This window comes from Oncorhynchus tshawytscha, linkage group LG03, assembly GCF_018296145.1.
Source record: "Oncorhynchus tshawytscha isolate Ot180627B linkage group LG03, Otsh_v2.0, whole genome shotgun sequence".
Classification (NCBI taxonomy): Eukaryota; Metazoa; Chordata; class Actinopteri; order Salmoniformes; family Salmonidae; genus Oncorhynchus; species Oncorhynchus tshawytscha.
In genome coordinates, this window is record NC_056431.1 from 68554988 (window position 1) to 68579490 (window position 24503).

At 42.7% G+C, this 24503-nt stretch overlaps 1 protein-coding gene across 2 annotated transcripts in view; it reads right to left on the reverse strand.

Moving 5' to 3' along the window:
• Nucleotides 1-23861, reverse strand: part of uxs1 (UDP-glucuronate decarboxylase 1) — a 113130-nt gene extending 89269 nt beyond the window's left edge. Inside the window, exons 1-4 of one of the 2 annotated variants that reach the window (XR_006083133.1) lie at nucleotides 23049-23861; nucleotides 8611-8638; nucleotides 5352-5400; nucleotides 4186-4229 (exon numbers count right to left, since the gene is read on the reverse strand). Coding sequence is in view for 1 of the 2 variants with exons in the window: in XM_042319889.1 (XP_042175823.1) it covers nucleotides 4186-4229; nucleotides 5352-5400; nucleotides 8611-8638; nucleotides 23049-23139 (212 nt within the window). In the remaining variant the exon portion in view is untranslated. The remainder of the gene's footprint in view (nucleotides 1-4185; nucleotides 4230-5351; nucleotides 5401-8610; nucleotides 8639-23048) is intronic. The other variant, XM_042319889.1, reaches the window with a different exon arrangement.
• Between the last annotated feature and the right edge of the window lie 642 nt (nucleotides 23862-24503).

Consider the following 24503-nt stretch of genomic DNA (forward strand, 5'->3'; position numbering starts at 1 on the left):
TCACAACTTAATGTTTGCCTGCTAGATATTTTATAACTATTAAGTTAACTGTATGAAAATGTGATAAATGTTCTGCAGTTGTGCATTTGGTATGCTAATTTAGTAAATAGTTAGATATCTAGCTAAGTGGTTAGCTTCTTCTAAAACAGGGGTGTCAGACTCATTCTATGGAGAGCCTGGTGTCCGCGGATTTTAGTTTTTTCCTTTCAATTAAGACAGACAACCAGGTGAGGGGAGTTACGTAATAACTAGTGACCTCGTTTCATTTTTATTTTTTTTTAAGTCCAAGGAGGAGAGAAGACCGCAGACACTCAGCCCTCTGTGGAATGAGTTTGACACATGTTCTAAACTCAAGCGTCAAGGTAACATCAGAGAACCCCCTCCTGGATCAAGAGCCTTGCGGTCTAATATTTGTTTTGTCCGTGCAGCAAACTGTGAGTAGCATTTTTTTTAAGTTACTTGTATAAATTTGACCTGGAATGCCTGTCCTGCAAATACTTTAGGCCAGAGACTGTTAGCATTTAGCGTTCTCAGTGGGATTTTACAAGTGCTTGTTAGCATTTAGCGTTCTCAATGGGATTTTACAAGTGCTTGTTAGCATTTAGCGTTCTCTGTGGGATTTTACAAGTGCTTGTTAGCATTTAGCGTTCTCAATGGGATTTTACAAGTGCTTGTTAGCATTTAGCGTTCTCTGTGGGATTTTACAAGTGCTTGTTAGCATTTAGCGTTCTCAATGGGATTTTACAAGTGCTTGTTAGCATTTAGCATTCTCTGTGGGATTTTACAAGTGCTTGTTAGCATTGCTAACTTTTAGATTCTTGAAGGCTCATTGGTGGTTGAAAATAGCGCATTTTGTGTTCAGTGCCGGTATTACCGAATATCCCGGTATGGCACAAGGTCATTATGAAGGTATGAAAATCTGGATACTGACCAAACCTAGTGTGTTTGTGTCTGTGTCTGTGTCTGTCTGTCTGTGTGTGTGCATTCATTAATTCACTCGTTCATGAATGAGTCTGAGTTTGTCCTTCACACCTGATAACCTAGTTAGTGGAATCAGATCTCTCCGCCTCAAGAGACTACACTGCAGAGGGGACTTGGGGGGGCACACACACCCCAATGACAGAAAGATACATCAACACCGCTATCTGTTACCAAACTCCAACATGATCTTACCCCAATATTAACATTTACACCTACTATCGTCCAGAATGATTTAGGGTAGAATACCTACTATTCTCACAGGGCTTTAGTTTGCAGATTCACACAAACAGACCGGTATCCCTTTCTTTTTCTTTCTAAAATAGTTGACCATTCAGTCTTTGAACAACTCTCTCAGAATGATCTTCTTGACCCTAACTAGTCAGGCTTCGAGACGGGTCACACAACTGAGACTACTCTCCTCTGTGTCATGGAGGTTCTACACAAGCTGGCCCTCTCTCCTCTTGTTCTCATCCTCCTAGATCATGGAGACCTGCACTGCCAAAGCTGACCCTCTCTCCTCTTGTTCTCATCCTCCTAGATCATGGAGACCTGCACTGCCAAAGCTGACCCTCTCTCCTCTTGTTCTCATCCTCCTAGATCAGGGGCCTCCAACAGGTAGAACGCGAGCTCCGAGTAACTCATATCCCCACTGTGAGTAGCTTGCCAATCTAATCTGAAAGAAAGTACATGCGTTTTTCTATGGTGTTCCATCACAAACTGTCATACACATAAAGCTCCTGGCTACTTTCCAATCAAAGCCACATTGACATTATCCCAACCCTGGTTAGCCACTACTGGCATAAAAAACCAAACTTAACACAATATCTGCTAATTCATTTCCAGCAATATTGCCCGTCTGTCTGTTTTGTGCGCTCGTTTGTATCAGTCCGTATTTAGCCAGGTAGCGATGCTAATGATAACTGGCATCTTGTGGGTAGACAGAAATACATTCCCCATAAACCTTCTAAATGAAATGCAAACAGCAAAGTAGGCTTACTTGACATAACAAGACTATATCATGATTATTTGTATCAGTTGGGTGGCCATTGTTTTGCAAAGATGACATGTTCTGCAGCAGAAACATCGCTAGACTGACACATTTCGCTCTTGCAGGATGTACAATTGGGAGGCAGATAGCCTCGTGGTTAGAGCGTTGGACTAGTAACCGGAAGGTTGCAAGATCGAATCCCTGAGCTGAAAAGGTCAAAATCTGTGGTCATTGAAAATAAGAATTTGTTCTTAACTGACTTGCCTAGTTAGATAAAGGTAAAATAAAACATGTTTTTAAAAAATTACAAAATTAAAAAGGGGAATAAAAAAAATAAAAACATTTTTAAAAACTCTATCCCTCCTTCTCATTGTTGGGTTGTGCACGTTCCTCTCTCATGCAGGCTGTGTGCATCAAACCTAACGTTGTGGTTGTAAAAGTCTCTGTCCGAGCCTGAAAGAACGGGCGCAATGGATTATGGTCATTGTAGTTAATTACCACGTTTCTGCAATGAGCTGGGTTGAATATTTTGCTTAATGAAAACTACAACTGTCTTACATTCTTGATTTGATTTCTCTCGTGAATTAACCGATTTCTCTCTAGAGAAACAGAACATTGGGCTCTGGACAACAAATCAAATGTCATTGTTCACATACGCATGGTTAGCAGATGTTATTGCGAGTGTAGCGAAATGCAACACCCTGTCATTCTCTGCAAACATCAAAGCTGTGACTTGCTTCTGCAGGTTCATGCTCTACAACAGCCGCAGAGTAGGACCCTACCTCACACAGGAAGTGGCGCAGATTTGGTCAACTCCCGTCTAAACTATTGCAGCTCTCTGTTGGCTGGGCTCCCTGAGCTACCTTGTGCCATCAAACCTCTGCAACTTATCCAGAACGCGACAACCTGCCTGGTGTTCAACCTTACAAAGTAACCCCATGTCACTCTGCACACTCCACTGGCTACCAGTTCAAGCTCACATCCACAACAAGACCACAGTGCAAGAGAAACTGACCCTCCCTACCTTCAGGCTATGCTCAAACCCTACACCCCAACCACTCCGTTCTGCCACCTCCAGTGTCTCAGACACACACACACACACACACACACACACACACACACACACACACACACACACACACACACACACACACACACCCTCTCAGACTGTCTCTCTCTGAGACACACAGTCCCTCTCTCTCTGAGACACAGTCCCTCTCTCTCTGAGACACAGTCCCTCTCTCTCTCTCTCTCTCTCTGAGACACAGTCCCTCTCTCTCTCTCTCTCTGAGACACAGTCCCTCTCTCTCTCTCTCTCTCTGAGACACAGTCCCCTCTCTCTCTCTCTGAGACAGTCCCTCTCTCCCTCTCTCTCTGAGATGCAGTCCCTCTCTCTCTCTCTCTCTCTGAGATGCAGTCCCTCTCTCTCTCTCTCTCTGAGACACAGTCCCTCTCTCTCTCTCTCTGAGACACAGTCCCTCTCTCTCTCTCTCTGAGACACAGTCCCTCTCTCTCTCTCTGAGACACAGTCCCTCTCTCTCTCTCTGAGACACAGTCCCTCTCTCTCTCTCTGAGACACAGTCCCTCTCTCTCTCTCTGAGACACAGTCCCTCTCTCTCTCTCTCTGAGACACAGTCCCTCTCTCTCTCTCTCTGAGACACAGTCCCTCTCTCTCTCTCTGAGACACAGTCCCTCTCTCTCTCTCTGAGACACCCATAGCTCCATTTATGTATTACTATATATTAAATATTATAATAGCTGTTTACCAAAACTGAGGCGGGGTGCTCTGCATTATTATTGTTTGAACTGCAGATTGCCTGTGTAAGATATGGAGCATCTGCAGCACAGCAGACCAGGTATGAATAAGCATTCCACTGCTGGGAGATTAACTCTGTGTGTGTGTGTGTGTGTGTGTGTGCATGTATATACTGTATTCTTCTGTATTCTAGTCAATGCCGTCCTGACATTGCTCGTCCTAATATTTATATATTTCTTTATTCCATTCTTTTACTTTTAGATGTGTGTTGTTGTGAATTGTTAGATATTATTTCACTGTTGGAGCTAGGAACTCAAGCACTTCGCTACACCCACAATAACATCTGATAAATAAGTGTATGTGACCAATAACATTTGATTTAATGTGTGTGTGTGTGTTTGTTTACTTGCGTTTGTGTGTATGTGTGTTTGCTTGCAGGTGTGTGATGAAACAGACATACCTCAGCTCCAGATCCCGGATCTTCTCTCTGAGGGGAGCAACTGCCTGTGAGAAAGAGAGACAGATAGAGAGAAGAATATAAAGACAGATTAGACTGATCCTGCAGGGATAATGTGTTACCATGGTATTATCCTGCTGTAAGGACACACACAGTGTAAAGGTAATGCTCATCTGCTGAGGAGTGATGTCATGTGGAACTGTTTTGCCTGTCGGGTTTACAAAACGCACCCGACGACAAGACTAAGTGACACATCAATCATTTCGTTTGTTGTATTCCCTTAAGCTTGCATTGTACGCGCGCACACACACACAGTTTTGCTTGTTACATTCCTAGACAACACCCCCCCCCCGCCTATTGGCGTGAGATGTCTAATCAGAGATCAGTGAGTTTGGGGAGAAATGTCACCCTGGATAAAAGCCTGCGCAGACACCCAGAAATGAGTCTTCAGAGCCACTTTGAACCGTAAGATACAAAAGAGCCCTATTCTAATGAGGAAATTGACAGAGATAAAGATGCCATTCAGTAACAGACTGATAATTCTCTCTCTCCCACACAGTGATAGCCAATCCATATTCACTACCTTATAGTAACACATGTAGTAACAAACCATACACATTGCTAAACACATCCCAGGGTGACACAGTGTCCAGTATCCAGGACAACTAGAATCAGGTGTGTTTAGTGCTGAGCTGGAACAGAAGCACAGTGTGGCCTGCCAGGAGGAGGAGTCTCCAGACATCCATTCCTGCTCTAAATCATCATTTGTAATGCCTCCCATTGGGCCTGTCAGTCTGTCTATATCGGCATCATTTACAGCTCTACCTCAGCGGGTGTTTGGGCCTTCAGGGTAAATATAACAAAGAGACAGATAAAGAGGATAAAAACTGAACTTCGCAGCACAACGAGAAAAGTGGAAAGATGTTTGAACACCTCAGGTGTCAGGCCTCTGACTGGGAGTATGAATTAAAATGCCTTCACACACAGAGTCATGTCAGTGTGTGTGTGTGTACACTGTGTGTGTGTGCACTGTGTGTGTGTGTGTGTGTGTGTGTGTGTACACTGTGTGTGTGTACACTGTTGGACGGAGGATTTTGTGCTGGGGACATATTATTCATATTGATCATACATTGCATGATGGGAAAAACAGTGAGGAAGCGAGAACTCACCTCGTCAATCCTTTCCTCAATCTTCATCTCTCCATGTTCCTGTATGGATCTAGAGAGATAGACATACAGTGAGGCACGAATTAAACTCTAATCACTTCAGCCCAGAGTCAATAGCTCACCACAGGAAGCCCACTTTTAGGTACCCACGCTGCCTCCATATGTCTATCTGTCCCCCACTCCTCCACCTCCTCTCCCCCGTCTGTCTGTGTCTGGTTGTCTGTCTGTCCACACCCCTTTACACCTCCACTTCCTCTCATTCCCTATATTGCATCATTTGCTCCCTCCACCCCTCATCCCCCTCTTTCTCTCCCTCCAATCCCCCTCTTTCTCTCCTTTTTTCCACATTATGTTACAGCCACATAAATAATCAGCAATCGATACACTATACCCCCATAATGACAAAAGCGATGTACTCAAAATAAAAAGATACCTTATTTACATACAATGGCTTGCGAAAGTATTCACCCCCCTTGGCGTTTTTCCTATTTTGTTGCCTTACAACCTGGAATTAAAATAGATTTTGGTATATTTTGTATCATTTGATTTACACGACATGCCTACCACGCTAAATATGTTTTATTGTGAAACAAACAAGAAATGAGACAACACACCTCAAAGCCAATAGTTTGTAGAGCCACCTTTTGCAGCAATTACAGCTGCAAGTCTCTTGGGGTATGTCTCTATAAGCTTGGCACATCAAGGCAGAACTGCTCCAGCTCCTTCAAGTTGGATGGGTTCCGCTGGTGTACAGCAATCATTAAGTCATACCACAGATTCTCAATTGGATTGAGGTCTGGGCTTTGACTAGGCCATTACAAGACATTTCAATGTTTGGACTATTTTGTGTATGTCCATTCCATGAAATAAAAATAAAAATCCACTTAAATTACAGGTTGTAATGCAACAAAATAGGAAAAAAGCCACGGGGTGAATACTTTTGCAAGACACTAAGTATTCAGACCCTTTGCCATGAGACTCCAAATTGAGCTCAGGTGCATCTTTTATCCATTGATCATCCTTGAGATGTTTCTACAACTTGATTGGATTCCACCTGTGTTAAATTCAATTGATTGGACATGATTTGGAAAGGCACACACCTGTCTATATAAGGTCCCACAGTTGGCAGTGCATGTCAGAGCGAAAACCTAGCCATGAGGTTGAAGGAATTGTCCGTAGAGCTCCGATACAGGATTGTGTCGAGGTACAGATCTGGAGAACGGAGCTCTTCAGACAATTCCTTTTGTACACCCAGTGTATAAGCCTATGCAGAAGCTCTAACATGCATATGGGTGTTTGAATTAGTCATCACTTTTGAAAGAGCTGTCTATTTCGCTGTGTTAGGCTTTGAAACAACATCCACAATAACTATGTTTCAACCTCTTCAAATTGATCATCACAGTGAGGGTTTTAAAAGCATTATACTGTTTTGATGAAGTGTTTCATGTGATTTTCCATTGTATTTCCATTGATTTCAGAGTGGTTAGAGGGAGAATAGAGCTCTGAGTACCAGGCCATTAGCGACCTGACGGTCGTTAGCAAGTTGGGTGCTACCAACACAAGTCCAGAGTGCATAAGAGGAGATTACCGTGACTCAACGGTCACGTGGAATTTGACTGCGGTCACAAATCTTGACTGCCAGGGTGGCGGTAAGATGATCACTGCAACAGGCCCATGTCAAAACAATCACAGTGAAAGACCCACATCACACTCCCCTCGGCATGACAGTGCAACTTTCCATCCATGACTTCGGACCGACCCACAGACACACCTAAGAATCAGACACACACACAACACACACACAAAGGCTATGAACGCACATGGAGAAGGAGACCGAGACTGAGAGAAAGAGCAAGAGACCCACAGTGAGACAGAGATAGAGAGAACATAAGAAGACAGGAAAACAGGGAAACCCAGAGTGCATCCCCGCGTGTGCCTTCTACACCACTAGTTATATAATCTGCACTGCTGGTCCTACATGGTTGCTCTTCTCTCTCCTTTGTCCATTTATATATCAAACAGTAGCTCACCTGGTTGCTCACATCAACAACCAACTCAGTGATGTAACATGGTTAATTGGCTAGCTAAGCCAACTCAGTGATGTAACATGGTTAATTGGCTAGCTAAGCCAACTCAGTGATGTAACATGGTTAATTGGCTAGCTAAGCCAACTCAGTGATGTAACATGGTTAATTGGCTAGCTAAGCCAACTCAGTGATGTAACATGGTTAATTGGCTAGCTAAGCCAACTCAGTGATGTAACAGTTAATTGGCTAGCTAAGCCAACTCAGTGATGTAACATGGTTAATTGGATAGCTAAGCCAACTCAGTGATGTAACATGGTTAATCGGCTAGCTAAGCCAACTCAGTGATGTAACATGGTTAATTGGCTAGCTAAGCCAACTCATGTTCTGTTTACAGTCTAAATCCAACCCCGATTACAAGCTATAAGAATCAAAACATGAACACCAGCATCCAGGATAAAAATCATTTAAAGTGCTTTTGGTGTAGTCCATCTAACGTAAAAAAAGATTGTTGAGACTTAGTATAACTCCCTTACAGTCCTGGGTTGTTGAGACTTATATATATATAGTATAACTTCCTTACAGTCCTGGGTTGTTGAGACTTATATATATATATTAGTATAACTCCCTTACAGTCCTGGGTTGTTGAGACTTATATATATATAGTATAACTCCCTTACAGTCCTGGGTTGTTGAGACTTATATATATATATATAACTCCCTTACAGTCCTGGGTTGTTGAGACTAACTCCCTTACAGTCCTGGGTTGTTGAGACTTATATATATATATATAGTATAACTTCCTTACAGTCCTGGGTTGTTGAGACTTATATATATATATAGTATAACTCCCTTACAGTCCTGGGTTGTTGAGACTTATATATATATAGTATAACTCCCTTACAGTCCTGGGTTGTTGAGACTTATATATATATAGTATAACTCCCTTACAGTCCTGGGTTGTTGAGACTTATATATATATAGTATAACTCCCTTACAGTCCTGGGTTGTTGAGACTTATATATATATAGTATAACTCCCTTACAGTCCTGGGTTGTTGAGTGTGTTTTGAGTCTATCCAATGGGAGTAAAGTGGGTAGGGAAACAAGTTAAATGGATTGCAACAGAATGGATAGGAAAGGAATGGCATGAAAGAGGGGACAGACAGTGTAGTAAGTTCATGGTACCCATGCATTTGTTTTATGAAGAACGGAAATCGTCATTAAGGCATACTGTACCTCATATTGGTGTAGGTTCCCCAGACAGCTACAAAGAAGGATGAGAAAAGGGGAAGAAAGCGTTAACTAAAAAGGTGCTTTTCAAAATGACCTTCCACACAATGACATGGTGTAGGCTTAGTGTTCTGGTTTAGTGGTTTCGTACGTCCACATTCTCCTATTACTATACATAGATGTCTACAACTCTCTCTCTCTCTCTGAATAGGGGAATACAAACCAGCACCAAATTCTCTGAATACACTATAGGATAAAGAAACAATGCTTGGAGCTGCAGCTCCATGCTACTTGTCAAACATATAGAGCTGACACTAATATATCTGTTGATGGGGTAGTATTGGCATGGGGTTTGTGGTGTTTTGACCACTTATTTGGATTCCTCATGTCTTACTCATTGTTAGAAAAAAGTTTGGTCCAAAACGGATGTTCGATACTATAATTATTGAATATTAAATTAATCCTATCATTTAAAATGGCCAATTTAGGTGCAATCAATTAGCTTAGTTTCTCCGGGTTCAAAAATAGATTTCAACAAGATAATGTTGCAGGAAGGCTGATCTTATTTGTTTCTAAACTGTTGGGGATCATGGCTAGACAGCAGTTGTCAATTCTTGCAATATATTTTTAAAGCAGATATAAGTCAAATCTGTAACTTTGGTGGTAAGCAACTCCAGTGTAGATGTGGCCTTGTGTTGTAAATTACTGTCCTGTTGAAAGGCGAATTCCTTTCCCAGTGTCTGGTGGAAAGCAGACTGAACCAGGTTTTCCTCTAGGATTTTGCCTGTGCTTAGCCCTATTCCGTTTCTTTTTATCCTGAACAACTCCCCATTCTATGCCAATGTCAAGCATGCCTCAAACACAAGGATTAGTTTGCATTTCCTTTCCTGACTTACCTAGTTAAATACAAGTCGAAGGGATAAAAGGAAAAAAATAACAATAATTTGCATTTAGGGCAAAAAGTGTATTCCTTTGCCGTGCTTTTTTCACCTGCAGTATTACTTCAGTGCCTTGTTGCATACAGGATTTAGCATATTTTTATCATTCTTTTCACTCTGTCATTTAGGTCATTATTGTGGAGTCCCTACAATGTTGTTGATCCATTCTGTTTTCTCCCATCCCAGCCATTGAACTCTGTAGCCGTTTTAAAATCACCAATCATCATCATGGACATCCCTGAGCATTTTCCTTCCAGTCCTGAGCTCAGTTCAGAAGGACGACTTTATCTTTGATGTATCTGGGTGGTTTAATACATCCTCCACAGCAACATTATTAACTTTACCATGCTTAAAAGAGATATTCAATGTCTTGACTTGTTATTGTTACCCATCTACCAATCACTGCCCTTCTTTATGAGGCTTATGAAAAGCTCCCTGGTCTTGGTAGACGAATCTCTGCTTGAAATCCACTACTTGACTGAGGAACATTACACAGCTGTTGTATATATGGGGGAAAGAGGAAGAAGCGGTCATTAAAAAGTCATGTTAACCCCCATTATTTCATACTGAGTCCATGGAACTTATTATGTGATTTGTTCAGGCAAATTTTACTCCAGAACTAAAATAAGCTTGTCTAAACAAAGGGGGTGAATACTTATGCAAAGACTATATTTTTTATATTTAATTTGTATTATTTTGTAAAAAAAAAAAGAAATATATAGAAATAGAGAAAAAAAAACGCAATGAAATTTAATTGAATCCCACTTTGTAACGCAAAACAAAATGTGAAAAAGTCTGAGGGGGGTGAAAATAGTTCTGTTACCCACTGTAATTGGACTCCTCATGTCCTCATTATTAGGAATCATTAAGGTCCAAATCAGATGTTAGGTACTATATTTATTTACGATTATATGAATCCAATTAATTAAAATGGCCAATTTGGGTGCAATCAATTAGCTTAATTTCTCAGTGATAAAATTACATTTCAGCAAAATATTGTTTCAGAAACGCTAATCTTATCTAACTACAGAAATCTGAGATGGTGGATGTCAAAATCCTCTGTAAATAAATCAATATGTCTAGGAAAAAGGAGAAATCTCCCCCAACTCTCTTTCTCTCGTTTGTGTATTTCTGAGTGTATCATATAGGTGTGCACACACACACACCACACACACACACACACACACACACACACACACTTGCTACAGTATGACCTGCTAGTGGCCTGTGACAGTTTGATAGCCTTGTTCGTATGAACAGGGATACTCTGTATTCAGCTCGCCTGCAGTTCACTCTCCTCCTGTCTCCGATTCTAGCCTTCTCTTGTGCTTCTCTGCCTCGCAAAACCAGGAGACACAGTCTAGTCCATTCTTGGTGCCAGGGCATGCCTGAGGCAGGCAGGCAGGGAGAGAGAGGAGAGAGCGAGAGAGACGGAGCGAAGGAAACAGGGAAACATGAGACATAGCAACAGCCTACTGTTACAAATAGCCAAACTCCAGATGTAATAAGGAAACTGTAGCAATAACTGTCACTTATACTTATCTCTCATACCCATCTATTCATCTCTCTCTCCAGTCATAAACAACCCAGGGCAAGTGTGTCTCCTGCCAACCAACCTGCCGTCCAACTGGGGCTTATCTATCTGGCCTACTTGGAGTAGAGTGGCTGGCCCTGAACTTGATCTAACTCCATCTCTAGTCTCTACCATGGCCAGCGGCTATCCTAGCTTATGCTGTATGTGTTGTCACAGCCAGCCACTTAGTGTACAAGCAGCAGTTGGCCTTCAGGATCTCCACACTAATGGACTAGAGCCTCAAAAGGAAAGGCAGAGACATAGAGAGGTAGGTGTGGGCGAGAGAGCAAGAGAGATGATATCCAAGGGAAAATCCACACTTTGTACCCTGGGGCAAAGCCGTTGACTAGCCTAAGTCTTAGCGGTGTGTGTGTGTGTAGGAACACCCTCAATTGTGATCGATGTCACACATTCACAACCCATTCAACCAGAACGAGTGCAACCAAATATTGATTGAAGCATACAATGTCTTTAATTGAAAGAGGAAAAATCCTTTGCGATGGGTTGTTGAATGAGACTCCCAAGGGCAGTAAGAAGCTGTCTCACACGAACACTGGCTGACTGGGTGGGTGGATGGCTGTTGGAGTGAGTAATTCTGAAAGTGCTAGCGGGGGGTGTGTGTTTTATGATTAATGACTCATACTTCCGGCGCCGACAGAGATGGCCGCCTCGCTTCGCGTTCCTAGGAAACTATGCAGTTTTTTGTTTTTTTTACGTGTTATTTCTTACATTAGTACCCCAGGTCATCTTAGGTTTCATTACATACAGTCGAGAAGAACTACTGAACATAAGAGCAGCGTCAACTCACCATCAGTACGACCAAGAATATGACTTTCGCGAAGCGGATCCTGTGTTCTGCCTTTCACCCAGGACAACGGAATGGATCCCAGCCGGCGACCCCAAAAACGACTTTGAAAAAGGGGAAATACGAAGCGGTCTTCTGGTCAGACTCCGGAGACGGCCACATCGCGCACCACTCCCTAGCATTCTCCTCGCCAATGTCCAGTCTCTTGACAACAAGGTTGATGAAATCCGAGCATGGGTAGCATTCCAGAGGGACATCAGAGACTAACGTTCTTTGCTTCACGGAAACATTGCTCACTGGAGAGACGCTATCGGAGACGGTGCAGCCAGCTGGTTTCTCCACGCATCGCGCCGACAGAAACAAACATCTTTCTGGTAAGAAGAGGGACGGGGGCGTATGCTTTATGGTTAACGTGACGTGGTGTGGCCACAACAACATACAGGAACTCAAGTCCTTCTGTTCACCTGATTTAGAATTCCTCACAATCAAATGTAGACCGCATTATCTACCAAGGGAATTCTCTTCGATTATAATCACAGGCGTATATATTCCCCCCAAGCAGAAACATCGATGGCTCTGAACAAACTTTATTTGACTCTTTGCAAACTGGAATCAATATATCCGGAGGCTGCATTCATTGTAGCTGGGGATTTTAACAAGGCTAATCTGAAAACAAGACTCCCTAAATTTTATCAGCATATCGATTGCGCAACCAGGGCTGGAAAAACCTTGGATCATTGCTATTCCAACTTCCGCGACGCATATAAGGCCCTGCCCCGCCCTCCTTTCGGAAAAGCTGACCATGACTCCATTTTGTTGATCCCTGCCTACAGACAGAAACTAAAACAAGAAGCTCCCGCGCTGAGGTCTGTTCAACGCTGGTCCGACCAATCTGATTCCACACTCCAAGACTGCTTCCATCACGTGGACTGGGATATGTTCCGTATTGCGTCAGACAACAACATTGACGAATACGCTGATTCGGTGAACGAGTTCAGAACGTGCGTTGAAGATGTCGTTCCCATAGCAACGATTAAAACATTCCCAAACCAGAAACCGTGGATTGATGGCAGCATTCGCGTGAAACTGAAAGCGCGAACCACTGCTTTTAATCAGGGCAAGGTGACTGGAAACATGACCGAATACATACAGTGTAACTATTCCCTCCGCAAGGCAATCAAACAAGCTAAGCGTCAGTATAGAGACAAAGTAGAATCTCAATTCAACGGCTCAGACACAAGAGGTATTTGGCAGGGTCTACAGTCAATCACGGATTACAAAAAGAAAACCAGCACCGTCACGGACCAGGATGTCTTGCTCCCAGGCAGACTAAATAACTTTTTTGCCCGCTTTAAGGACAAGACAGTGCCACTGACACTGCCCGCAACTAAAACATGCGGACTCTCCTTCACTGCAGCCGACGTGAGGAAAACATTTAAAAGTGTCAACCCTCGCAAGGCTGCAGGCCCAGACGGCATCCCCAGCCGGGCCCTCAGAGCATGCGCAGACCAGCTGGCTGGTGTGTTTACGGACATATTCAATCAATCCCTATCCCAGTCTGTTGTTCCCACATGCTTCAAGAGGGCCACCATTGTTCCTGTTCGCAAGAAAGCTAAGGTAACTGAGCTAAACGACTACCGCCCCGTAGCACTCACTTCCGTCATCATGAAGTGCTTTGAGAGACTAGTCAAGAACCATATCACCTCCACCCTACCTGACACCCTAGACCCACTCCAATTTGCTTACCGCCCAAATAGGTCCACAGACGATGCAATCTCAACCACACTGCACACTGCCCTAACCCATCTGGACAAGAGGAATACCTGTGAGAATGCTGTTCATCGACTACAGCTCGGCATTTAACACCATAGTGCCCTCCAAGCTCGTCATCAAGCTCGAGACCCTGGGTCTCGACCCCACCCTGTGCAACTGGGTACTGGACTTCCTGACGGGCCACCCCCAGGTGGTGAGGGTAGGCAACAACATCTCCACCCCGCTGATCCTCAACACTCCACAAGGGTGCGTTCTGAGCCCTCTCCTGTACTCCCTGTTCACCCACGACTGCGTGGCCACGCACGCCTCCAACTCAATCATCAAGTTTGTGGACGACACAACAGTGGTAGGCTTGATTACCAACAACGACGAGACGGCCTACAGGGAGGAGGTGAGGGGGCCCTCGGAGTGTGGTGTCAGGAAAATAACCTCACACTCAACGTCAACAAAACTAAGGAGATTGTGGACTTCAGGAAACAGCAGAGGGAACACCCCCTATCCACATCGATGGAACAGTAGTGGAGAGGGTAGTAAGTTTTAAGTTCCTCGGCGTACACATCACAAACAAACTGAATTGGTCCACCCACACAGACAGCATCGTGAAGAAGGCACAGCAGCGCCTCTTCAACCTCAGGAGGCTGAAGAAATTCGGCTTGTCACCAAAAGCACTCACAAACTTCTACAGATGCACAATCGAGAGCATCCTGTCGGGCTGTATCACCGCCTGGTACGGCAACTGCTCTGCCCACAACCGTAAGGCTCTCCAGAGGGTAGTGAGGTATGCACAACGCATCACCGGGGGCAAACTACCTGCACTCGAGGACACCTACACCACCCGATGTCACAGGAAGGCCATAAAGATCATCAAGGACAACAACCACCCGAGCCACTGCCTGTTCACCCCGCTATCATCCAGAAGGCGAGGTCAGTACAGGTGCATCAAAGCTGGGACCGAGAGACTGAAAAACTGCTTCTATCTCAAGGCCATCAGACTGTTAAACAACCACCACTAACATTGAGTGGCTGCTGCCAACACACTGACTCAACTCCAGCCACTTTAATAATGGGAATTGATGGGAAATGATGTAAAATATATCACTAGCCACTTTAAACAATGCTACCTAATATAATGTTTACATACCCTACATTATTCATCTCATATGTATACGTATGTACTGTACTCTATATCATCTACTGCATCCTTATGTAATACATGTATCACTAGCCACTTTAACTATGCCATATATACTGCACTCAATACCATCTACTGTATCTTGCCTATGCCGCTCTGTACCATCACTCATTCATATATCTTTATGTACATATTCTTTATCCCCTTACACTTGTGTCTATAAGGTAGTAGTTTTGGAATTGTTAGCTAGATTACTTGTTGGTTATTACTGCATTGTCAGAACTAGAAGCACAAGCATTTCGCTACACTCGCACTAACATCTGCTAACCGTGTGTATGTGACAAATAAAATTTGATTTGATTTGATGTAATTGTAACAACATACAGGAACTCAAGTCCTTTTGGACACCTGACCTAGAATTCCTCACAATCAAATACCGACCGTATTATCTCCCAAGAGAATTCTCGTCCGTTATTGTCACAGCTGTGTATAACCCACCTCAGGCCGATACCACAACGGCCCTCAAGGAACTTCACTGGTCTATGCAAACTGGAAACCATATATCCTGAGGCTGCATTTATTGTAGCTGGGGACTTGAACAAAGCTAATTTGAGAACAAGGCTACCTAAATTCTATCAGCATATCATCTGTAGCACTCGCGCAGGCAAAATGCTGTACCACTGTTACTCTATCTTCCGCGATGCATACAAGGCCCTCCCCTGCTCTCCTTTTGGCAAATCTAACCACGGCTCTATTTTGCTCCTCCGCTCCTAAAGGCAGAAACTCAAATAGGAAGCACCCGTGCTAAGGACTAGTCAATGCTGGTCTGACCAATCGGAATCCACGCTTCAAGATTGTTTTGATCACGCAGACTGGGATATGTTCCGGATAGCCTCAGGGAATCATATTGACGTATACACTAATTCAGTGAGTGAGTTCATAAGAAAGTGTATAGGAAATGTTATACCCACTTTGACTATTAAAACCTACCTTAACCAGAAACCGTGTATAGATGCGCAAAACTGAAAGCGCGTACCACCGCATTTAACCATGGAAAGGCAACTGGCAATATGGCCGAATACAAACAGTGTAGTTATTCCCTCCGCAAGGCAATCAAGCAAGCACAATGTGAGTAGAGAGACAAAGTGGAGTCGCAAGTCAACGGTTCAGACACGAGACGTATGTGGCAGGGCCTTCAGACAATCACGAACTACAAAAGGAAAACCAGCCACATCACGGACACCGACATCTTGCTTCCAGACAAACTAAACACCTTCTTTGCCCGCTTTGAGGATAATACAGTGCCACCGACGCGGCCCACTACCAAGGACTGTGGGCTCTCCTTCTCCGTGGCCGACGTGAGAAAGGCATTTAAACGTGTTAACCCTCGCAAGGCTGACATATTCAATCTGTCCCTATCCCAGTCTGTTGTCCCCACATGCTTCAAGATGGCCACCATTGTTCCTGTATCCAAGAATGCAAAAGGTAACTGAACTAAATGACTATTGCCCTGCAGCACTCACTTCTGTCATCATGAAGTGCTTTGAGAGACTAGTCAAGGTTCATATCACCTCCAACTTACCTGTCACCCTAGACCCACTTCAATTTGCTTACCGCCCCAATAGGTCCATATACTATGTGATCGCCATCACACTGCCCTCTCCCATCTGGACAAGAGGAATACCTATGCAGAATGCTGTTCATCAACTACAGCTCAGCATTCAACACCATAGTAGCCTCCAAGCTCATCATTAAGCTTGAAGCCCTGGGTCTCAAACCCCCCCCCCTGTGCAATTGGCTCCTGGACTTCCCGACAGGCCGCACCGAGGCGGTGAAGGTAGGAAACAACATCTCCACTTCGCTGATCCTCAACACTAGGGCCCCAGAAGGGTGCGTGCTCAGCCCCCTCCTGTACTCCCTGTTCACCCATGACTGCGTGGCATGTACGACTCAAACTCAATCATCATATTTGCAGACACAACAGTAGTAAGGCTTGATTACCAACAACGACGAGACAGTACCCCCTCCTCCCTGTAGACTATGATATGGAATTATTAAGGTCATACCAACACCTATTAGGTGTTCCTAATGTTTTGTACAGTAAGTGTTTTATATACATGTGTATATATATTTATATTCCAGTCTCTGACATTGCTTGTTCTGATATTTCTTAATTTCATTTTTTGGAATCTATTTGCTTGCTAACAAGGTAGAACAGTCTAACTTATGAATACACTCTCCTGTCCATCTTCAACTGTTCGAACAACACGGCCTGTTCACTTGGTATAGATGTTGAAATTAAGTGACCTACCTGGATAAGAAGATGCTTAATTCTCAGAACGAAAACAAATTGCCAATTCCTCATATGGAAGCGTATTTTTATGCTCATTGCACATTTATATAACACAGACTAGACAGCTAGCACATAAGTCTGTGGCTAAAATGCTGCTAGCGGTAAGTACATTGTAGTGCAGACCTCTAGTACGTGGTACAGCAAAAACCGTGCGCGACAGAAACTGAGCCTTCATTTTCCACAATCATGGTTATTGACACTCTCGCTTTAGTAGGATCAGCCCTGTTCTAAGTTTTAGGAGTTGATACATAAAAAGGGTATTGTTAGACAAGTTAACTTCTCCTCTATTACAGTAAAATAATGTCTTAATGTGTTTCGGTGTCCATATCACCGATTCTGTTGGACCAAACCTCAAATAGCAAGTTGAAACTGCTTGTTGTGAGAGAACTTTCGTCAATGTTGTTGTGTGTCAGGGGGAGGAGTTTGGTATCGGTGTATGAGTGGGAAGGTGCACAGTTCGCACAGCACAGAAGTAGATGAGAACAAAAATAATTAAACAATCATAAAAACACAAACCTAATTCTTGTGATACGGGCAATTGGTTCATTGCGCCAAGTTAACCTAATGACCCTTACGAAAAAAGTTTGCAGTAAGAGTGCAGTGTAACTGCAGTATGCAGCAAATACTGGGTCCAAAATAACATTATTACTGCAGTAATTTTTGCAGTGTAACTGCAGTTAGAGTGCAGTATAACTGCAGTTATACTGCAAAATTACTGCATCCAAAATACCAGTCGACTCAACTGCAGTTACTGCACTTTTACTGCAGTTTCAAAATGGCAATCTTTTTTTGTAAGGGATTGCCCAGCCCTAGTCCTAAGAGCAGCTGGGACTTTACTCTCCCTCCAAAACCCTGGCAACTTGACAAAGGCCACACTCAGTGGCTAATTGGAAAATAAATGTTCAAAGAAAATAATTGAATGAATCTTCTTCTGTGAATGTGACTGTGTGTTTTTTCAATTTGATCCATTTAAAAGGCCAGGGTATGTGATTATAATGAGACGGGTTCCAATGTTCTCTTAATTCAGAGGTGTTGTTTTTTTACATGAGCTGTGGAGAACAAAGCAGTGCATTAGGCCTAGAGGCAAAAACAAAACAAGTGTAACAACAACAAGCCTAATTAACACCCAGATACTGCCACACGTTTTACTTTAGGCAAAATATGAATCCCTACGCTTCCAAGGCTAACTCCTAAACAAATCTCTAAAAATATGTGAAAAACTATAACTAGTTTTACATCCCCGTCTTCCCTGTCCAGATAGACACCCTGGTGAACAGCTGGCCAGGGGACAGCAGCCAGCCTGGTTGTGTCTCGTCAATCCTGGATGTCTCTGCTCTGCTCCAGAGCCCTGTGACTGGCATCTGACATTTTGTAGAGAATGGAGCAGAGGACCGAGTCAGTGTCGATCTTTGTCTACTCTATAGAAAATCAATAGGAGGAGTGGAGTGTAGGAGGGCAGCAACAGGTAAGAGAATTGACAGATTTGGGGCACTTCTGGAAAAAGTATCAATAAAATCTCTTCTAAATTATCTTGAAAGGATTGGCATGATGACAACAAGTACACAACAGAAGTAAGAATTCTCAGACAAAGGCTTGTTAAGTAAGGACAGTAAAGTAGGACCCAAACTAAAACTTAATAGCAAGTCACCATTAAGTCGTTCTCCTACAGTTAGAAGTGATGTCATTTCTATGACTGATCAAAAATCATTTTCTCGTGCTCTCTTTGGTCTCTCTGCAGCAGACATATAGTGAGCAATATGTTTGGAACGTCAAATTGCAAGCAGTATCAAATCGCAATACATATAGAATCAAATCAAATGTCATTAGTCAAGTCCACCGTAAACTACGGGTGAAGACTAACAGCAAAATTCTTACTTACGGGGGCCCTTTCCAACAAACCAGAGAGAGCGAAAATAGAGATATAATAGACAAGTAATAACATGTAATAATAAATACACAATGAGTAATGACAACTTGGCTATATAGACAGCGTACCAGTACCGAGTCCATGTGCCGGGGTACGAGGTACATGAGGTACATATGTACAGTTGAAGTCGGAAATTTACATAAACTTAGGTTGGAGTCATTAAAACTCGTTTTTCAACCACTCCACACATTTCTTGATAACAAACTATAGTTTTGACAAGTCTGTTAGGACATCTACTTTGTGCATGACACAAGTCATTTTTCCAACAATTGCTTACAGATAGTGAATTATAAGTGAAATAATCTATCACAATTCCAGTGGGTCAGAAGTTTACATACACTAAGTTGACTGTGCCTTTAAACAGCTTGGAAAATTCCAGAAAATGATGTCATGGCTTTAGAAGCTTCTGATAAATGATGTCAATCAGCCTGAGTCAATTGGAGGTGTACCTGTGGATGTATTTCAAGGCTTTGCTTGACATCATGGGAAAATCAAAAGAAATCAGCCAACAACTGAGAAAAAAATTTGTAGACCTCCAAAATGTCTGGTTCATTCTTGGGAGCAATTTCCAAACGCCTGAAGGTACCACGTTCATCTGTACAAACAATAGTACGCAAGTATAAACACCATGGGACCACCCAGTCGTCATACCGCTCAGGAAGGAGACGTGTTCGGTCTCCTAGAGATGAATGTATTTTGGTGCGAAAAGTGCAAATCAATCCCAGAACAACAGCAAAGGTCCTTGTGAAGATGCTGGAGGAAACCGGTACAAAAGTATCTATATCCACAGTAAAACAAGTCCTATATCAACATAACCTGAAAGGCCGCTCAGCAAGGAAGAAGCCACTACTCCAAAACCACCACAAAAAAAGCCAGACTACGGTTTGCAACTGCACATGGGGACAAAAATCCTACTTTTTGGAGAAATGTCCTCTGGTCTGATGAAACAAAAATAGAACTGTTCGGCCATAATGACCATCGTTATGTTTAGAGAAAAAGGGGTAGCTTGCCAGCCGAAGACACTACAGAGGGTAGTGAGTACGGCCCAGTACATTACAGGGGCTAAGCCTCCTGCCATCCAGGACCTCTACACCAGGCAGTGTCTGAGGAAGGCCCTAAAAATTGTCAAAGACACCAGCCACCCCAGTCATAGACTGTTCTCTCTACTACTGCATGGCAAGCGGTACCGGAGTGCCAAGTCTAGGACAAAAATGCTTCTCAGAACGTTTTACGCTGCTGCTACTCTCTGTTTATCATATATGCATAGTCACTTTAACTATACATTCATGTACATACTACCTCAATTGGGCCGACCAACCAGTGCTCCCACAAAATGTCTAACCGGGCTATCTGCATTGTGTCCCGCCACCCATCAACCCCTCTTTTACACTACTGCTACTCTGTTCATCATATATGCATAGTCACTTTAACCATATCTACATGTACATACTACCTCAATCAGCCTGACTAACCGGTGTCTGTATGTAGCCTCGATAGTTTTATAGCCTTGCTACTGTATATAGCCTGTCTTTTTACTGTTGTTTTATTTCTGTACTTACCTATTGTTCATCTAATACCTTTTTTGTACTATTGGTTAAAGCCTGTAAGTAAGCATTTCACTGTAAGTAAGCATTTCACTACACCTGTTGTATTCGGCGCACGTGACAAATAAACCTTGATTCGATTTGTATGTGAACTTCTGACCCACTGGGAATGTGATGAAAGAAATAAAAGCTGAAAGAAATACTTCTCTCTACTATTCTTAAAATGAAGTGGTGATCCTAACTGACCTAAAACAGGGAATTTTTATTTGGATTAAATATCAGGAATTGTGAAAAACTGAGTTTAAATGTATTTGGCTAAGGTGTATGTACCACCCACCACGGCGACCTGTATGCTCTAGTCAGCTGGCCCTCGCTACATGTTCGTCGCCAGACCCACTGGCTCCAGGTCATCCACAAGTCTATGCTAGGTAAAGCTCTGCCTTATCTCAGTTCACTGGTCACGATGGCAACACCCACCCGTAGCACGTGCTCCAGCAGATGTATCTCACTGATCATCCCTAAAGCCAAAACCTCATCTGGCCGCCTTTCCTTCCAGTTCTCTGCTGCCTGCGACTGGAACAAATTGCAAAAATCTCTGAAGTTGGAGACTTTTATCTCCCTCACCAACTTTAAACATCTTCTATCTGAGCAGCTAACCGATTGCTGCAGCTGTACATAGTCCATCCGTATATAGCCCACCCAATTTACCTACCTCATCCCCATATTGTTTTTATTTTATTTACTTTTCTGCTGTTTTGCACACCAGTATCTATACCTGCACATGTTCATCTGATCATTTATCACTCCAGTGTTAATCTGCTAAATTGTAATTATTCACTCCTATGGCCTATTTATTGCCTACCTCCTCATGCCTTTTGCACACAATGTATATAGATTCTTTTTTTCTACTATGTTATTGACTTGTTTATTGTTTATTCCATGTGTAACTCTGTGTTGTTGTCTGTTCACACTGCTATGCTTTATCTTGGCCAGGTCGCAGTTGCAAATGAGAACTTGTTCTCAACTAGCCTACCTGGTTAAATAATGGTGAAATTTTAAAAAATTAAAAATGTTAACTTCCGACTTCAACTGTACATATACAGAGCCTTCAGAAAGTATTCACACCCCTTGACTTGTTCCACATTTTGTTGTGTTACAGACTCATTTTTAAATTGATTAAATTAAGATTGTTTTGTCACCGGTTTATACACACTACCCTACAATGTCAAAGTGGATTTTTTTTTGAAATTGTAACAAATTAAATTAAATATTTAAAGCTGAAATATCTTGAGTCGATAAGAATTCAAACCCTTTGTTATGGCAAGCCTAAATAAGTTCAGAAGTAAACATTTGCCTAACAAGTCACATAAGTTCCATGGACTCACTCTGTGTGCAATAATAGTGTTTAACTTGATTTTTGAATGACAACCTCAACTCTGTACCCCATACATACAGATGGTCCCTCAGTCAATGGTAAGGTCCCCCAGTCAAGCAGTGAATTTCAAACAGATTCAACAACAAAGACCAGGGAGGTTTTCCAATGCCTCACAAAGAACATATTGGTAGGTGAGTAAAAATAAAAAAGCAGACATTGAATATCCCTTTAAGCATGGTGAAGTTATTAATTCCACTTTGGATGGTGTCTCAATACACCCAGTCACTATAAAGATACAGGCGTCCTTCCCAACTCAGTTGCCGGGGATGAAGGAAACCGCTCAGGAATTTCGCTATGAGGCCAATGGTGATTTTAAACGTAGAGTTTAATTTCTGTGGATGTTAACCTGTTTAAGGAATTGTGAGAATGTCAATACATATCGGGGACCTAAGTATAGTGATAATATCGCATCTTTAGGTCCCTGGCAGTTCTAGCACTGAATGGACTAGTGTGCTCTGCTCACACCCTCAAACAACCCTCCCAGTCATAGAGCTATGAAGGGGAAATAACCAGGCCTATAGCCTTCTATTGATTAGACCTATATTGTTATTCATGTGAGAGCGCTCTGACCCTGCCCATTGACCTTCCAGCAGTAGAGACTTGAGATGAGACTCATATTAGCCTACTCACTGCACACATACTCCATTGCATAGACACTCATGAAGAAAATATTCAGACCGTTAGACCTGAATTTTCTTCATCGTCATTACCACCATAACTAGTCACCACCACCATCATCAAAACTAGCATCACCAGCATTATTGTCATCCTGATTATTGTAGAAGTGGGACACTACCGCCTACTGTTCAGGCCATTTTGGCAATGTAAACACAAGTTAGTCTTGCCATTAAAGCCTGTTGTTGGATTCGAGAGACTGAGAACCAGACACAAGAGGTATTGATTGAGCTGGGCAACTGCAACACAGTAGGCCGATACAATAGTATTGCAGACATACTGTACTCACAGGCAATGTAGGCGATCAAAGCGAGGGCGACCAGTAGCTTCATCATCCTTCTGTTTAGTCCTGAGATCACCCAGATGATCCGCTTCATCATCTGCTCAATGCAACATCGAACCCGGAAGCACGCGAGGCTCCGGTTTATAACATTTCAGAACTATGGACCAAAACGCGCGCTCCTTCTAGATTAAGACTTGTTTTGAATATCTAATATATATCCTGCTAAAGGAACACTTTTTAGCTAGTATATTACAAGCAGGAATTAGGCACCTACGACTGGACAGAGGTTCATACGTGGCTACCTCCTGTCCTGTAAAAGCACAGCTAATTGTTAGCTATTTAGCTTAGTATGCTACGTTAAACTCACGGCCACTTGTGGCTATTCTACTCTCTGGGTCGTAGTACGACTTTCATTATCAGTGCCGCAAACCCTCGCCAGCTTTCAATTCAAAATGTACTTAATACACACAGTAGATTTCTGTACAACCACTGAATATTAGCTAGCTAGCTAGCTATCTGCCTGGTCACACACAACATTAGCAATTTCTTGATGAGCGAGACCTGCTATCTTTCATTACCATTACTTCCGCATAGTTTTCTAAAACATAACAACCTTATAATCAAAACAAGTTAGGAAGAAATATAATATCTTCCTAATGTTTAACTTATCCGGATAGAATTGTGCGAAATTCAGAGTTTATTCCCCTACTTGGCCGATAGCTGTCCAGGGTGATCGAGTATTCCTGACCTTGATTGAGCAGCCTGCCGCGATAGCACATATTCAACATCTGATTTTGTAAGTGAAGACGTGGCATTTTTTGCATTTATTTGCGTACATACATATCTTAGAATTATATTATACATGTACAATATTCCCACCCAAAAGTTACAACTGCTCTATTTAAAAAACAAATCGCGATAGTGTATGATGAACTTTAACCTTAGGTGTTAATCACGCAGAGAATGTCGATCACAGAATCATTCACCGCATGCACAGTGGCTCATTCATAAACCTATGCACAGTTGAGTAATTGTCCACACCCATTCAAGGAGCTTCTCTGTTCCATGCGTCATTATAAAATATATTTTCTTTCCCCTGTCTATACTGGTAAGGGTCTTACGCTGGTCCTAGTACCCCTGGTCTGGTTGGGACCAACTGCTTTAGTTCATGGTGGCTGCTTTTTTAAAGGAGCCATTACTGTCTGGTGGTGGTGTTCTCTGTGGAAGGTGATCCAGCTTTACCACTGGGTCTATTGCAATGAACATAAAAAAGAAAAGGAACTAGCTATGAAGTCAAAACATTGAATAGATCTTAAGCAAAGCAGAATGTGATTAAGTGTTTTCTGAATATCACTTCTACACAGAGAGAGGTTGTGTGTTTATATAACCTTCATATCTAGTACATTTATATTTGCAGAATAACACTTAATGAACGATCCGTGGTTCGATTATTTCAACAGA